Source organism: Blennius ocellaris (genome assembly GCF_963422515.1).
Source record: "Blennius ocellaris genome assembly, chromosome: 18".
NCBI classification, from domain to species: Eukaryota; Metazoa; Chordata; class Actinopteri; order Blenniiformes; family Blenniidae; genus Blennius; species Blennius ocellaris.
In genome coordinates, this window is record NC_137667.1 from 4,621,040 (window position 1) to 4,640,100 (window position 19,061).

Below are 19,061 nucleotides of genomic sequence, written 5' to 3' on the forward strand. Positions count from 1 at the left end.
GTGTGTGTGTGTGTGTGTGTGTGTGTGTGTGGTTTCCGACTTCATCATAGGGTTAACATTATGATTACTTTTAAGTTACATAAAACAAAAATGAAGGCACTAAAAATACAATATTCACATAAATGTAGTTTCATTGACGTGCGAGTGTGTGCGTGTGCACGTGTGCGTGTGTGTATGTGTTACTTGTGGCCAGTCCACGTAGAAAGATGATGGGAGGGTCCGTTGAGTGTCATTGTGCACAAGGGCAGTTTGTTTTTGGTCCATAAGCCACATTTGTCCTGCAGGCTGGTTATGTGTCAGACGCTGGATCATGAAGACGGTGTACGTTGACGGACTCTACAGAAAACACTATGCTTGGCATTTTTGAAAAATCAATACAATTACTTTTGGAACCACACTTGACAGCCTGCTGTTTTTCCCATCTCTGGAGGTGATTTTGCTTGGTGGTTTTTTCCCCCCCCTCACTGGCGGGACAAAGATGGATGATAGATACACGTCTAAACTGTCACCCACAGTTGATTTTTGGGCAGGGATCTACCTGCTGACAATTGGTACGTACAACGCTTGTTTATTCCATATTCGCAACCTCTTTGATAGCGGTGGGATCACATTCTGACTCCTGATGTTGTAGTTTAGGCTTCCACCGATTTATTTTTAGAATGCCATTGATCCCTCATTACAAATAGATAAAATTAAACAAACTATTCAGTTTTTTTAATGAAAATGCCTATATCAGAACAAAATTGACTGGTTCAGTCCTATAAGTTCCATTATAGTCCTCAGTTCATGTACATGTACTTGCCTCATTTATTTACAGAACTTTAACCTATTCAATGAATTTGTCACTCACCAAAATCTCCCCAGCTCTCAAAAGATATTACTGCTTTCCCATTATGAAACTCCTAAAAATAAAAACTGCTCAGTTCAATATGTATGACATAACTACTTGAAAACATTGCATTTAGAAGATTCAATTACTTTGATGATCATTTGAGTCAGCTTGGGTATTTGATTTATTTCCCCATTATTAAAATCATGTTTTTATACAAGGCTGCACTACAAATGAAATGAGGATTTCATTGTTGAAAAGGCATCTTTTGGAATTACCAAGCAGAATAACAATCCAGCAGGTTGAGTCAATACAGGAGGGATGGTGCACATACAGAAAAGAAACAAGGACAAGCAATCAACAGGAGAACAGAGTTAGAAGCCAGTCAAAGAAAAAAAAATAAAACACCACATTTTGCTGTCGATTGACTGGAAAATTGTTATTTCCCCCCCAAAAACCCCTAACCCTGAAGAAATGACAATAAAACAGACTCCTCCATTGTGACTTGTTTGAGTAATGGAAATAATCCTTTTTATTCTCTATACTGACTTGCTGGTTGTGTCCCTGCTTTTCTTCTCTCCCAGTGCACCAATATTGATTAATAGTAAAGGTTTTCAACCAAAACCTCAACAATGTGGAACAATTTAAGTTGTTTTTTTGTTTTTTTTCATTTTTATATGACAAGAAAAGACATGAAGCACCAGAAAAAAAACATTAAATAAGCCAAGGTTAACTCAAACAGGCCAGGTTTTTATTGGTTGTCTTGGGCCAGCATTAAAAACAATCACATCCTATTTTTTTTTTTAATAGACACTGTCCAACTTTAAAACTGCCAAAAAGTTTAAATATATGCTTTCAAATGCAGACACATCTCGCATATAGAACTGAAGCAGAGAAGCGATCAGTGGTTGCTTGGTTACTGCAGTGTTGGGAATATTATTAGTTTTATTTAGTTTTACACACTAAACTGGCTAACAAGTCGCCATACTTCACCTGCCAAATTGACATTTGCTCATCGATGTCTCTTTAAGGAGAGCAGCACATGCTGAGAATCCATCCCGATGATCGCACTACAATTGTTCCATCACTTTTATATAAACATATACTTTTGGTAACAAAAAAGAAAAATGAAACGATGAGCTCAAATGGAGAGAACGTCTTGAGAAATGCAGGTGAAATAATGATGAGGCTACATGCCGATGACAGCAAAATCAAAACAAGAATGAGAAGGTAACTTAACAAGAAACTACTTCAGATACACAATTATAAACCAGACCGTGGCTATGATCAGGAGAAATTTTGAATAAAACTATGTCTATAGTGGAACTCCAAAGTGCTGTTGAAGGATATTTCTATACCTAATGTGGATGTTGGACTTAAACTCAATGAAAAAAATCTCCAATTAACAACTAAATCTCTTCCAAAGTGGCACAAACCTGACAGAATTAAACATATTTCACCATTTCCAGTTGGAAAGTTCTCCAGATGAAGAACAGTGTTTGACGTGCAAGCACAGGTTTCCATTCTCCTACCAGAAGGAATACCACACAACCGAAACTGCTAGTATTCCCTTCACACTACCATTACTTTCAATGTGTCCCGTCTTCACCGAGTTCTTGGGTCACATTGAAAATATTCAGGCCCTCAAGGGACCAGAGGCCTGTACTATGAGGCGGGATTGTCTCTCTGCGCTCTGGCTTGACCTAATCAGACATCTTTGGACATGATGAATTAGATTACGGAGCTGGTTGTCAAAGAGTTGACAGCTTTCGAGTGCAATCACATAAAGAGGGTCACGTTTGCAGCATATGACCAATAAAAGGCACGGAAAACCCAGACAGAGCCGCTTCACCGCCGACAAGTAGACCATTGCATTAATGCGATATGCAAATTGCATATTTTCTAAGTGAAAATCAATATCACACAACTGCGCTAATGTGACTACATTATCAATTCCTCGCCATAGCAGCACCAGTACTCACTTTATTGTCAGTAATTAAAATTCTAAGAATACCTCTTTTCACATTCTGTAATTTAAAACAAACAAACAAAAAAAAAACCCCAATAAGAACATACTTTAAAGCAAAGCCATCTTGCAAATGTATACACACCGCAGTGAAGCAAAATTGAGGTTTTTTCTCCCGCAGATATTCTTTTTTTTTGTCCCTTTTATTTTGAGCAAAATGCATTATGAAAATGTATTTATTCATTTGTATTTCCCTGCGAGGGACTGCACTGTTTAACGTTTGTCCACGTGAGAGTGGAGGGACGTCTGCATTCGTTATGGTACACAGATAAATCCAAGCAGAATAATTAGCACTGTGCTTGTTCTGTTTTCTTTACGTTCACATAATGCATGTTTAGAATTACAAACTTAAGTCGTATGTTTTTAATTGTTTTACCATTTACAGATAAAGAATGGTTAAATTCATACTTAATACACACACAAAAAAAATTGCCCGTCGATTAACTTTATATCAGACTCGTGAAACAGCAGACAGTCGATTTTCTGAAAGGGCAGACTGATCCTAATCGATAAGTCTATTACGCGTGCTGCATTGTGACCTCGAATGTGACCTCCTGCAGAGTGAGTTAATTGTTCAGCGCAGGTTACCGTGGTAACACGCCTCAATAAGAGATAAACCACTGTCTTAAAGTCGAAAAGTCAGAGTTGACCTTGAAGTTACCAGTGATTCTCTGATGTGGTGATCCAAGGGCTTCAGTCTGCAGGTCGTTGGGGGGGGGGGGGGGGGGGGGGGGGGCATCTAGGGTGAAATGAGGATCAACAAGACAAATCAAATTTCATATCCAAATTGTGCACACAAGTAGGACGACGCTACCATAATGAAGAAGCAGAAAGGAACATTTTTAAATTTCCTTACTGTCATAGCCAAGAGAAAGGTGGCTCATGGAGGAGAAATCTCATTCCACCTGCCGACACCGTGGGAGGCAGGATACACCCTGGACAGGTCCTCCAGTGCATCACTGGACAAATACAGAAAGACAGGCTCTGGAACAAACACATAACTAGAACATGTAAAATACACACAGAAACACCCCCCTCCCTTTCTGTTGGAAAGAATTACGTATAAAACTGTTATTTAAGACATTTCTCTCGAGTTATACGTGTCTACTTACATGACACAAGCAGTAAATAAACAGTTTTAATTAAGTCTACTTTTCAGCCGTTCTTATTTTTAGCTTTGAAAGTTTATTCAATTCAATTCAATTCAATTCGCCGGGAGGGAATGTCAGAATTATTGTCAGCTGATTACAGGTGATTCATTCCAGCTGCGTCCAAGTCACTCTTTAAACTCCACAGTCCCTTCCGCAAAAATTCAAACACAATATAACGCATCCGTTTGTTTTGTCAGAAACCAGCCGCCAGAATCCACTTCTATCGACAATTCCCACTGAATTACATCCTTTTCATTGAACCAGACGCAGGCAGTTTAACTACAGCGGACTTCATCTTTACATCAAAATAAATCACAGTTTTTCTGCCACTGTTTTTAAAAGAAAAAGAAAAGCAGATTAATGTAATTGGAACACATTTGTTGTTTAACTTCTACACGCTCAATAAGCAGTAAAGGAACTGTGTCATAACATGAAAGCTACTGACATAATTATTATTATTATTATTATTATTATTTTTTTACCTGTGATGGTAATTTGAAGCACTTCTTGGTTATTCCACACTATGAAACAAACAGTTGCTTAACAGGAAGCTGCATTTGTTTTTAGCTCTCTGCTTCCCCTATAGGAGGGATGTGGTATTGCAACTACATGAAGGAGGTAGTGAATATTTCTCACGAGAAACGGGTTGTTTTCCTCTTTGTTAATTTACTAATTTGTTGTTTTGTCGAATGAAAATGTTATAAAAGAGATCATTGGCATAACATAGCATAACATTACATTACATAACATTACATTAAATAAGCTGACATGACATAAGATGACACAACACAAGATGTCACTACATGACATAATATAACATAATGTAACTGTGAGAAAATTGAGGAAAAAGTAGCCTCAATACCCCACGATCCCAAAAGTGGTCTAGAAGGAGTACAGTCACAGTGTTGATGAGAGCGACATGGTTTTGGTGTCAGAATAACATCATTTTTAAAATGAGATCAGGTCCAGAAGTAGAGCTGTAGTGTGTCTCCAAAGTGCCGATGCTGCCATGTGCTTTTACACGTGTGGCACAAGGCAGGAACTTCATTAATTATTGAAATATCCCAGATGGGGACATCGCTTTTTCTGACAGCAAGTGACTTCTCTTTATTTCAGAGCAATAAGCTGTCACATAGTTGAGATGTTTTAGTCTACATTAATCATGTTGACCTCTGGGATGTATTTATAAAATCATTGTGCTGCGTGACGCTTCGTTTTCCCTTCAAACAAATTCTTTATAAAGTCACCTTTTCAATCTTTTAAAATGTGTTTTACTAACCTAAAAATCTCAATTTTATCACAAACAAAAATGCCAGTTAAAATCTGAGTTTTAGATGTTTCTCGATTTGGGAGATTTACAGAATGGATGGATGGATGGATGGATGGATGGATGGATGGATGGATGGATGGATGGATGGATGGATGCTGCCACCAGAATATCCCATTAACTTCTATCTTTTGTGATTAAAATGCAATCCTCATTACATAAGACCGCTCCGTAATGTACAGAAACAGATTTATGCTTCGTGTCTAACTTGCGAGTGTTTCAGCAATTGCCTCAGTATTTAGTTATGCAATGTAGTACGTTCACGTCGGTGCCCAATCACAACAAGCTGCTTATATTAACCGGTTTCCATGGCTTGAGATGAAACTCACCCAGCTGATGTGTATTTGTCCTCCGCACCACAGCGGCAGCCTCCATTCATTTATTAGTTATCATTAATCTTTAATTGAATAGATGTGGAATAGTTAAAAAAAAAAAAATGATGGCAGTGCACTCATCAAAAATAAAGCTGTGAATTCTAGTGGTGGACGTGGAATAGCTCCTTGCAGGTTCGATCCACATATATTGAAGTGTCCATGAGCAAGACACTGAACAGCAAACCGCTCCCAATGGATGACATCCGCCTCCATTGGTGTTTGAGTGTGAGTGAATCACTGTGACCAACATTGTAAAGCACTTTGGAGTCTGTTAAATCAGTGGAATAGTGTTATATAGGTGAAATCCATTTATCATTTATTAAAGATGACTCATACCTGAAGCTTTTGCTGTGATGACAGCGGACAACAAGAACCTGGCAGGAGGGCACTTACGTGAGCCTGCATGCAACGATAGAAAATGGTTGCAGAAAATGAAAACTATAATCTGAATCAGCAAGAGAGAAGAAAAACATGCGCTGGAGGTGAAAAAATATTGTGATTCATCTTGCAAAGATTTTTTTTTTTTTTTTTACATGAATGTAGGAAAATAAGAAGCTGAACTCTTTGTACCGTTAACGTTTTTTTTTTTTTAAATAAAGCACAGAATGTACATCCAGACCAGTGACGTGCAATGAGGTTCATGGCTGGTGAGGCACCGACTCCTCTGGAGACAGATTTCTCAGTTTTCTCAAGCCATTCTTCACATTTACTCAAAAGAAAAAAATTAAGAAAATATTTCAGTTCCCAGGGCCTTCATAATGTATTTGCCTATTAGAAGTTGAACATATCCAAACAGAGCCAAAAAAGCTCTACATCACTTCAAGTAACACACACACACACACACACACACACACACACACACACACACACACACACACACACACACACACACACACACACACACACACACACACACACACACACACACACACACACACACACACGGATGTTCTTAAAAGATCCATATAGAAAAACACACGGAATTTTTAGTAACCTGTGTTTTTATGAGTGGAACGTACGACCGGTGTCTATAAGTTCATCCTGATCAGCGTTGACGACAAAACCACTCAAGAGGCTAAATCTGTACTGCATTATTTCACAGAGTACACTCACGGGAAGTGTATCCACTAGAATGTACTCATTCTGTTGAAATCAAAGAGTTGAGTTTAAAACCCATGGTGAAATCTGTTTTATTTTAATTAGGATTAAAGGAGTAACACAGATTATTTGGACCTGGGCTGACCTGATTGGAAAAAAACAAAACAATTCTCAAGCTTTCTCATAGATTGAAAAGACTATTTAAAAAATGAGCCCGCTTCAGTGTAATGTGCATATGTTGTATCAATCCAATTTTCCATAAGCTTATATAAGAGAGAGATATTATGTAAAGCAGGTTGAACCTGGAGCAAAACAACCAATCTCTAATGGAAGCAGTAATTTTATAATTAACTGGTGCATTATTTCGCTATCTTTAGAGACGTATGTCACAAGAGGTGGAGAAATAAAACTTAACGACGTGCCATCCCTTACTTGTCAACGCAGCATGGTAATCAGATCTTTTTCAGCTCTTTTCTTAATAACTACCTCATGTTTAATGACTCTGTGTGGTTAATGATACTGTATCATGTGTTTATCATGTACCACATGAATAATGACTATTATTTTCATTGTAGCAGGTTTGAAACAGGTGCTAAACACATTTCACTGTATGTTATACTGCATTATAATTGTGTGTGTGTGTGAAAAATTAAGGTCTTGACTTTCCATATGCATAAAATTAATGCACACAAAAATAGTTCATGGGATTTTTGTCATAGTTGAAGGAGCTGCAAAGTAATTGTTTAGAGACCATGTAATGCGGATGCCGTTATGATCCGTCATGCCATTTTACATGTGGCCAGCTTTGCCACACTTCTGAAGTATTGCAGTGCATCAGGGAAATAACATCCATCCAGTCCCTTGAAGTAAAGGGAAAAGAAAAAAAAAACTCACGGTGACAAAACTTCAAAGAAATGCTTAAGTGTCCCCGAGCAACATAATCCCATTTTAGATCACACATTAGCTACAATAAACTTTAAAATCCAGCCCTGTTCGAAAGTCTGAGTGGACCCTGATGTATCAGCTCAGACTGAAATTGGACTAAAATCAGTGAGATCACCCTGAGAACCTGAACTGATTAAGTAGGTAAAATAACTCTCTGCCCTTGGCTTGTTGTTTTCATTTTTCCCTGCAGCTTTCCTCTCCATCGTTGGGAACGCCGCTGTCCTGGTCAATGCAGCTCGTCGCTTTGACTTGCTCAGACCTCCGGAGCTTCTCACAGTCAACCTCGCCCTGACGGACATCGGCATGGCCATCAGCATGTACCCTCTCTCCATCGCTTCGGCTTTTAATCACGCCTGGATTGGTGGCGACGCCTCCTGCCTCTACTATGGGCTGATGGGAATGATCTTCAGCATAACAAGCATCACGACTCTGGCTGTGATGGGGTTGGTCCGGTACTTGGTAACGGGAACTCCGCCAACAACAGGTAGTGTCATTTTTTAAAACTGTTTCAGGTCAGAGCTTTTCAGGTGGGATTTTTGATGAATAATTGATTAGTATTAATTGGTATCATATTGATCTCATGATATTCACATACAACCATTCAGTTGGCTCCAAATTTCATCTATCTTTCAACAATCCATTACAATTTCTAGTGGAAATCCTCACCATTATTTATGATTAAAGTTTCCGATATCCACTTTAAGTATTCTTGGGATACTGCACAGAAGCTAAACTGAATGTTCTGACGTGTTTGCACACAGGTATAAAGTTTCATAGGCGGACCATCAGCCTAGTGATCAGTGGGATCTGGCTGTACGCCGGCCTGTGGTCCTTGTTGCCGCTGATCGGCTGGGGCAGCTACGGGCCGGAGCCGTTTGGACTCGCCTGCTCAGTGGACTGGATGGGCTACTGGGAGTCTCTAAACCACTCCACCTTCATCATGAGCCTGTCCGTACTGTGCACATTCCTGCCCTGTCTGGTCATCGTCTTCACCTATTTTGGTATTGCCTGGAAGCTGCACCGGGCCTACCAATCCGTCCAGAGCAACGACTTTCAATATGGGAATATTGAAAAGAAGATCACTCTTGTAAGTATCAGACAAGAATTCTTGCGGTGATCACGCATCTTTTTTCAGGTTCCAGTTTCTTATGCTCACTGTCGACACTAAAGTGACTTCCTTTTTCATTTGGCTTCAACATGCATTGCTACAGAAAAACCTCTGGCTTGAACTGTCTTCGGGGAAATACATGCAAATGTTGCCGAAGGGGTAAAAGGGGTTGAGGGATTTCAACATATTTTAACCGCGATCAGGGAGGGTTTGCATTTTGTTTTTGTTAACCCTTTATTCCAGAGGTTTTCATATGTTTTACTTTCTCTACAAAACAAATATGGTGATTTTATGATAAAAATACAACCCCTGGAATAATAAGCAATAATACTGTTTAAAAGGCAAATCAGCAATCAAGTAGTTTGTCCGTTTTGTCCGTTTCTGTAGGTCTAATACAACTCAACAATAACAACAAAGCTTCTTGGGCTCATTCAGTACCTAATAATCCACCAAGATTATGTAACACTATTACCACATATTGTCCATTTCGTACTGTGGTTTTGGCATTTGAGTTTGTATATTCAAGAAAGATCAACCCAAAATAGGTGGCCAGGGTCTAAGTATAGGTGGAATTTGATTTGACATCTAATAAGCCTCATTTAATATATCATAGCATCGATGGGTAGATGAAGTTATCATGGGAATGTTTGGGGAGAGAAACTTCTCTTCCGTTAACACTCAGAGGATTGACGGCCTGAAATAAATGTTTTGTTTGGTTTTATTTAATGAGGCATAAACTGAACCACCTGGACGAGGAACTGCAGCCACTCAGGCTGCAGGACAGTGATTCCCAAACTTCTTCAACAGGGCTTTTAGAAAAACCAACATTTAAGGGCTTTCAAGATACGTCCTCAGATGACCTTTTAGTGTGAAAATAGCTTTGAAAAACACAAGCGGCCCCCTGAGAGAGAGAAAAGAAAACACTGAACCTGAACATGAGCTTAATAGGGATCACTGCTGAGCTGTGCACTGCCTATTTCATAAAGGAAAACACGCATGAAAGGGTAGAGGGAAGATCCTATTGATGGGAAGCTGGACTAATGGACTGGAGGCAGGCCGTCTCACTGACGAATAAGGACACTTCGACAGATTTAGGGTGCTTACACACCGGTCAGTTCAGACCAGGGTTCACACTGAAAATGGAAAACCTTTGTTTTCAGTCGTTGAAAGCTTATCCTCCTAATCTTTGACATATTTTCTGTAGTAATAATAATAATGTGTGTTTCATTGGAATTATTTATAGTTTGAACCGCCAATGATTTGCTTTAATCAGGATTTCTTCTCGGAAATGAACAAAGCTCTCTCGCGCTTCACCAGACACATATGAAGAAAATAAGCCTCATTCCCCAGCTGGTTAGCAACTTGATAACTCGAGCTGGAGTTTCCCAATCTGTCTTTGTGCATGTCCAAATAAAAGTGGCAGAGGTTGGCACAGACATGGCAGAACCAGGCTGAGCTACATCCGCCACCATTCAGCAGTCGAAGATTACATTTCAGAAATAAACAGATTACAAGAAAATCATCTGGTGTGGCTGCCAGACTGGGGAATGCTGTCTACCGTGTCAGTGCATTAATTAGTAAGAAGTAAGTGTTTAATCTCCACTGTGAAGATAAGTACCTCTCATTATAATGACACAAATAGAAAACAAGTACAAGAAAAGACTTAAATGTGAAATTAAATATGAAAATGCGTGTGTTGAATACAGCGTCACGATGGTTAATCTTAAACATAAATATGCAGACTGATGATTCAGTATATGCTCCTCAAAGCTCCTCAATAAAAAAGTTGACCACCATCATACTGCAGAAAGCCCAGGGTGAAATCACCAAGCAAAAATCACATTAATCAAATTAATTTAATTGCATCACATTAAAGTCGTAGTAGGAAACAATAGCATAAACACTTGGCAGAGGAAACACTGGAACCGAAGTGGGACACTTGGGAAAACTACACAAATCACAGGACTGATCAGAATATAGGGCTTTGTTTATTTTTGTTCTTATTTTTCATTAAATTCAAAACAAAGAGTCAAGCGTGTATTGCTCATCGTTACAAAAAGCAGTGTGTGTGTGTGCGTGTGTGTGCGTGCATGCGTGTGTGTGTGTGTGTGTGTGTGTTAACCTGCCCATGAACTACTGCAGAGGTGTCAAACTCATTTCACTTCAAGGGCCAGACAGCTGTATTTGATCTCAAGTGAGCCAGCACGGTGAAATGCTCGTATACAATAGTCTCGTAATATTCAAGGCTGGTCTAAAGGTTACAATTTCAAGGTCTTGGTCTTGACTTGGTCTCGGGTTTGTTGGTCTTGACTACAACACGAGCACATAAACCCATAGGTAAAGGACATTTCTAAATGTTCCGCTCTGCTTCTGTCCAAACAAGAAATGTGCAATCTGAAATTCTGTGTTTTTACAGAGTGATGTTGGCAAACCCCTCTCTCCTCTCAAGGTTGTTTTTTTTACTCCTTCATAAGCACACAAGTTTTCACTTCCAAGTAATATGGATTTGCTAATGTAATTCTGCTAGAGAAAAGGTAATGTTTCACTCCAGCAATTCTTTTGTGGGTCTCATTTGTTGTGCTAGAGCTGAAATTTTAATTAAAAGTGGATATATGACAACGAGACAGAGAGAGAGAGAGAGAGAGAGAGAGAGAGAGAGAGAGAGAGAGAGGGAGCGAGAGAGAGAGAGAGAGAGAGATGCGATCCAAAGTTATAGCAGCTTAATTAGAAAATGTCCAGTGCGGCAATTACATAATAATCCTGTTTGTCATTTTTCACATCATACAGAGTCCATCACCCCCATGAAGCTACATTTGAGAACCGGTAGAGGAGAAAGATTAATAAGTGGCTGAGTTGTTGTTATTTATATATATATATATATATATATATATATATATATATATATATATATATATATATATATATATATATATATATATATATAGACACCTCCCATGAGAACTCTTTCTTCTTCCTTTGATTTGTGAGCGCTGTTCCACGTGAGGGTATCAGCAGGCTTGTTTACTTCTTCGTGTGATCAGTAAGCCATGAAGTCCACGCATGAGAAATAGTTGGAAAATTGCAACACAACAAGCAGCATTTCATGCCTTTTTTTAATTTTTTTTTATTTATTTATTTTTTTTAAAGGCTGCTACTGTCTAATGTCGGATCAAAGCTGTAGATTAAATCTGTGGTTAAGCTTGAGCCAGGCAGCTGGGAATGTGCCTCTGTGTAGGGAAGCGAGGAGGGACTGACAAAGATCAAGAAGCAAAGCGTTTCACTGAGCTGCTTCACGGAGCACATGGTGTCATCTGGTGGTCAATACTCTGGGGTTTTGCACATCTGTGTTCCCGTGAACGCAACAATTTTGTTTGCGTAGCAGCAAAAGCCCCGAGGAGACAAATGCTGAGCATGTGTCTGAGCTGTATATGTCACTGTGTATGCTTATAGCGGTAACACTCATTTTCACTCTATGGTCCCAAATGAATTGTTTTCTCTCTTTTTTTTTTCTCGTGAAGGAAAATGTGCTGCAGTTTAATCTGAATAAGCCAGTTTAAAATGTTCCCATAATACATGAGGTGGATTTATCGGCACTGTTTGACAGGAGGAGCCTCCATTTCATTTCCATTAGCGCGAACCCCTTTTATCCCTCACTTTCATTCATTTTCTTTCGATCTGGACCACTCAGGGGCCGATAAAATCTATTATGTTTTCAATAAATGTCACGTCTCAGTCGGACCACTCTTTAGATATCTGCATGTGGTGGACAACCTCCAAATTACATAACTAATAAGGTCACTGCCCTATTGTGCAACATTTGGAAGAAATAAAGAAGGAAACACTTTTTTTTTTCTTCTGTCTGTTGCTGTCTATTAAACACTTCTAGACTGAGATAACAATAGTTCAAACGTCGCCACATGAAAGCTCGAATGCCTTCTGTGTGCAGTTTTTCGTGGTTTGCACGGTTGGCCAAGCGTGTAAAGGGATGAGTTGATTACGTCCTTAAACATGCAGACCACTGGCAGATTAGTACGTGCTTTTATAAAGCTCACATGGCCTTTGATTCCAATTTGTACACTAATTACTCATTTGGTGTCTTCTAGTAAATTCACAGTCCGTGATGATGAAAAGATAACATGGACTGTGGATATTATGCAGCAGACGGAGGAATCTGGTCAGATGAGAGACATTTAGGCAGTTACAGAACTGGGATAGTTTTATATTAATTAACCTCAACACCAATAATAACTTTCCAGCTTTACACTGATCATGTCATCTTATTAGGGGAGCAAATAAAACAGTTCGGAATTCAAAAGGATTAGATCCTGTAGTAATTCAGAAGCAGTGTACAGGAAAAAAAAATGATATGTGGTGTAAAGACAATTACTTTAACTGTAATATTTGTGTTGCAGAAGTTGCAACAAATTATCAAACAAAATAAATCTTTGTGGGTTTTTTGTGTGTGCAATCAACTAAAGCTGGTGCTTCAATGTGTTAAATTCGAATAGCAATACTTCAAAATTTGTATTTATTAACCACTTAAAACAAACACAGTGACAGAAACATGTCAGGATCAAAGTTTGCAGTTAAGGAAAAAAAAAGCTATTGTTTGGAAGTATGACTCAGAGAAGAGTCGTGTGCAAAAAAAATAAATAAATAAATAAAATGAATGCATTAAAGAATTCACCGAAGGAATTGAAGTCTTTGTTATTACTATTGTGACTTTTTCTGAGTGTTGTATTAAATATTGAGATTCAATTGAAATGAAATTAGTTACTGACAACACTCCTATTTAAATAGATTTCCTTTTTAATCGTTTCAAGTATTGATTGGTGTCTGTATCATGCCTGGGTGCATTTTAAATTTTTCCATGATGATTTTCAAAGGGTTGGTGGGAGACGTCGATGTAAATCTGAAATCCATTCCCCGCTCATAGAGTGAAGATTAAATAAGTTCAAGAGAACCCCCCCCCCAATATCAGTTTCTTATTCACAATCTCTCCATTGGTTAATGCCGGACTTCTCTCACTGAATGATACAGTCATGAAGAAAAATACGGTCATTAAAACGCAATCGCCAACGTGACTTCATACATGTTTGTATTTCAACGCGCTCCTGTCCCACATGCTCAAAGAATAATCTTGACACCATTTGGATTGCCTTCTGAAAACATTTGTTTTATTAAAATGATCCGTTGTGCCCTCCACGTACTTGTGTTTGTATTGCTTCATCATTGTCCCAGTGCCTTCAGGGAAGAGGCCACTTCATCTCAGGGTGTAAACATTTGATTTAATTACAGATTGCACCTCGACTAACAGTGTTCCCTCTCGTGTGATATTGGATAGATATGTACAACTATCTATGTGTTTGTGTGTGTATATATATATATATATATGAGTATCTCTTGCTCATGTGTCCTTTTCTTCTTCTTCTTCTTTCAGATGGCGGTGATGATCAGCTCAGGGTTTCTTATCGCCTGGACCCCGTACGTAGCCGTCAGCTTCTGGAGCATGTGTCACTCCCGGGAGCAGGGCCACATGGCTCCATTCATCACCCTGTTACCCTGCCTCTTCGCCAAGAGCTCCACCGTCTACAACCCCTTCATATACTTCATCTTCCAGCGCACCTCTGGGCACAAGCAGCTGCGTCTGCGGCGGCAGATATTCTGCTGCTCTCACGGGGCCGGCTTACCGGCCGAGAGAGCCAAGATGGACAGAAACAAGGCGAAAGGCCCCGACGGGAGCCTCTTCCAAGGGGCGGCAGGCAGCGTTTGCGTGGGTCTAATTGGAGGGCCCACCATGCGGTCTGACAGCGAGATGACGGCGTTGAGTTAATGTCTTCTCCTCAAAGTGAAATGTCGGTCCAGGTCACCCCGATCTATGTACTGAAAGAAGGAGTAAATCTTGTAGAAGCATCCTTTGCTCGTGTCGCGCAACAAACAAACAAACAGTACAAACACTTGCGCCTCTTTGTTTCTTTCAGCCGTAGAATTGATTTTAGATTGGATTCAGGTCCAATCTCATCCGCAGTCAACAGAAAAAGAAACCTGTCAATCTTCTCCTTTGTGTCGTTGCTTGTGTGCTCCATATCATTATCCTGCTGCAATGAATGAAACATTATGTTTCTGACATGGGACAACACATTTCTCTCAAAATGCATTGTTAAATCCTCAGATTTCAACAATCCTTCGATACCATAAGCAGCAAAGCAGAATCTCAACATGATATAGCTCCACCATGTTTCATTGTACATTTTCCCTCTTGTGGCTTTCTTTGCACCCACAAACAAACAAATTCCCAAAAGAGACTTAGTGGACATTAGATTTCTGTTCGTTGATCATTACCTCAGACATTCAGTATCCCGGCCGTGGCATATCTACCAATGTTTTGAATTGTTGTGCCTTTGTTTGAGTCTCCTTCTTTCTTTTCTCTTCACTAATAAAGTCCCTCTGGGTATAGAGTGCATTGTTTGGTGCAAGCTCCGATTCAGATTATTCCAGTTTAGCCTGAAGGTCCTTGAATTCATCGCAAATTCTCATTATTTCCATTTATTTGATCACCCTCCTGCCCATGTGTTGATGATAGAGGGAAGTGCATAAACACTGCAGAGAAACTATAGTACATACTGTAACACAAGGAAAGGTTTGTTTTCGTGAAAGGAGATTCCAGGGTATTTGATCTTGTTGTCATTTTTGTGTCTATTTTTTTTTTAATAATAGTATATGTGATCGGGGTCAATAGGAAAACAAAAATGAAGACAATTATCTACTTTTTAGTAGCAGCAGTAAAGTCATCATTTATTGTATAGTTTGTGTACAAAATATTGTCCTCAGAAGTAATTTTGTCTTTTTTCATGTGGATATATTTTCTTGTTGTGTAACAACTTCAACATTTTACTGATTTATTGATTTTATTGAAAATTAAAGACAATGTCTATTCACTGAAACTAAAGTTGGCTCTGGTGTGTGTGTGTGTGTGTGTGTGTGTGTGTGTGTGTGTGTGTGTGTGTGTGTGTGTGTGTGTGTGTGTGTGTGTGTGTGTGTGTGTGTGTGTGTGTGTGTGAGAGAGAGAGAGAGAGAGAGAGAGAGAGAAACTTAAAGTTGGAATATTATTCACATTTTACTCTAAACTCACCACACACGCCTCCTTTCACTCTCAGCTGAAGCTTTGAAGTCAATGTTGGACATTCATTGACATTTAAAGATTTTTAAAAAACAATTCGACTAAAACAGTTGAACACTGATCAACTGCAATTGGAAACTTAATTTTGATTTTACATCACCTACGACTTTTGATATTATTTATAGCTTTCAACTTGTCTTTGTCGCATGTATTCAATATGTTTTCCTAAAACTACAAATAAACATCAATTCTACCCTGCACTGTTACTTTCTAAAGGTCCCAGGAAGCATCACAGATGCTTTTGGTGGTAATTTGTCTTCTGAACCAACCACCATTCTGAGTCGAATGATCCAGATGGTGTTAAATACATTTACAACCCATCTCACTCCCAGCTGAAGTCAAACCTGACAGAAGAATATCGTCGCATTACACATCACATCTTGTTTGATAACCCTGTTGATTTCTTTCTTTGAAATCTAGCTCAACTATACTTCCCTGCTACACATTTTGATAAAGGATTTGCTCATAATATGAACGGTGCATCTTAAAGAGAAATATAAATGCTGGTCAACAGTGACTGTGGCCTTGCTATGGCCTTGCCACTTTGTGTTTCATGTCAAAGCTGGATTCTTGGGTTAATGCATTCACTGTGAAATGTTCAGCATAGTTTCAATACAACATACAAGGTTGAGAACATCCAGTGTGCCTGAAGCCAAATGTATGTGCGGTTTTCTAATCCAACAAACACAGTGGTAAATGAAAAAGTAAGAACGATCCATATAAATTTCATGCACAAACCACACTTCCCAAAATCAAAACATACTACGACCCCATTTCCCACAATGCACTTGTCTTTTTAAAGTGACAGGGTAAGCGCGTAACAATATATAGTGAAATTTTAATTTGCAACAATTATGTTTGATCAGGATCACCACCAAAGTTTTATGGATTCTTCTTTTGCTCAAAATGCACCAATTTTCATGAATATCAGCTCATTAGTTTTTGAAATGTCTCGTTAACGGACAGTCAAACGCAGATGATTTTATAACCTCCTTGGCTTGGCGAAGGAAACAACTTGTTGCAGTTGTTGATATTATGTATGACAAGTGCACAAATGGCTCGACCTGGAGCAAACATTGCGCTCCATTCCATAGGATGAATAAGAATCAAAGGATAATTGCTTGGGATGTGCCCTCAAGAATTTCCCGCAAAATAGCTGGAGTGCATTATACAACTGAAGAATGCAAGAAACATGTGAGATTCAATGCAAAGAAGTGAATAACATGATCCCTGGCTTCAAACTGAAAATTCTTCTTTTGGTACAAAGCTTATAAAGAAAGAATCTAATGGGAGCTGCTGTGACACTGGTGGAGGAGCAGGTCATCTTCCAATCTCCCTATTCATGTATCAAGGCAATAAAAGTGTGTTTTACTCTGAGCAACAAGTTTTATTTTCATACATGATTTACCTTATAAAATCTATCCAAATTGTTTCATGTGGAGCTCTTTTACAAATATGTACCATCAATTAATGCTTAGTATAAAAGGTGTTTATTTTATCAAGCACGATTCATAGAATCCTTGGGGGTATTTACAAGATGAGCAACTGTGAATTATTACACAATTATGCACTGTACCATTTAAGAGATGAGGGGAGACTTTGTAAAGATGCCAATGCTTTCAGTTTATCGCGGGCCACTGTGTCCATCATTATCAGGTTAAATTGCCACAGCCATTTACCTTGGCTCAAAATACATTAAACTGCCCTTTCACCGAGCCCAAGGCTGGTAACTGAAATTAAAGAGGCCCATTGAATGCCGCAGAGTTCCGGAGCCACAGATGGGACATACGTCAAAATAAAACAACCATCCGGAACTCCACGGCCGACACAAACAAGAACTGGAAATGTACCTTGAATGCCCAAGATGTTTGTGACTAAAGACATAGATTCATGGACGATGTTATCAAGTGGTCCATGATACTCGTGTCTTTGCCAATTCTATAAGAAAAATATATGAATTCAAGACATGAGAAATACATGCACTGGAAAGGCAGATTGTGAATGATGAGGATATTTTTTTCTTTTGGGCGACCCTGCCTATCTATTATTCCGATACCTGATGAACAAATATGCAAATGGAGGTTCGACTCTTCAGGAGCAATACTTTGGAGTGTGTCTGTGTCGAGCTCGCGTGGCATTAAAGTTTGCATTTGGCCGGCTCAAGGCCAGATTTACACGCCTTAGGCAGGCCTATGTACATAAATCTTGACGAATCTTGCAGCCTCTTAAAATTGCAGGTTAAGGGGCCATAGCCTGTGCAGGTTGGAGACAGCTCGGAGTGAAGAGAGTGCAGCTTGTTACAAGATTAATGCAGCCTGTGGAAGACGTTCAATTGAACGAGTTGGAGTCTTGAAGTGATGAAGCAGTTGTGAATATCTCTGAGATAAAATCCCAGCCACCATCATCCATTCAATATCTATTTCCCAGGGTTTACAAATGATTAACAGATTGTGAATCAAACCTCCGGAATCCAGGAGCTTCATTGAAAGCCATGCCGTCAGACTCCATGTAGATACATTTTTAATTTACATTATCACATTTATAGTTGTACGCAGCATTAGCTTTTGCTTTATTTCATTCCATTTGTGTTTTAAAAGGGATGATCATCCCTTTTACAACATTCCTCTTGCATTTTTAAACTTCTCCCAAATGATTGCTCAAGCACTGAACAAAGAACTGCTAAGAAGTCGCGAGCAGCAAGCTGGGAAAACCTCGCTTCCTCCCGAAAGGTTTACTGACTCCTATAGCTCCTATACTTGTATACCCACTGCAATCCCTGCCAACACTGCAGACCCTTGAAGAGGAAATCCGGCTCTGAGCATGCTTGAATCTGAAGGAAAACGCAAATGCTGCCACTGCTCTCCTGCACACAAGTGGTTTTTCTTTAAGACTCCAGATATTGATCCAAACATAACGTGAGGTTTATTATCGTGTGTTTGTTTGGGCTTTTTTTGTTGGTTTTTTTTTTGTGTGGGAAAAGGATGAATAAAAATCAGGCTGTCTTGTATTCATTGTCTAAGAAA

General features: G+C 39.1%; 1 protein-coding gene across 1 annotated transcript; it reads left to right on the top strand.

The window, feature by feature from the left end:
* Positions 1 to 478: 478 nt before the first annotated feature.
* On the top strand, positions 479 to 14,691 carry opn8a (opsin 8, group member a; the record flags this gene model as incomplete). Its single annotated transcript, XM_080513988.1, has 4 exons — positions 479 to 551; positions 7,941 to 8,234; positions 8,512 to 8,837; positions 14,299 to 14,691. 4 exons carry the CDS (start codon positions 479 to 481, stop codon positions 14,689 to 14,691), a joined length of 1,086 nt encoding a protein of 361 aa, XP_080370114.1.
* Positions 14,692 to 19,061: the final 4,370 nt, after the last annotated feature.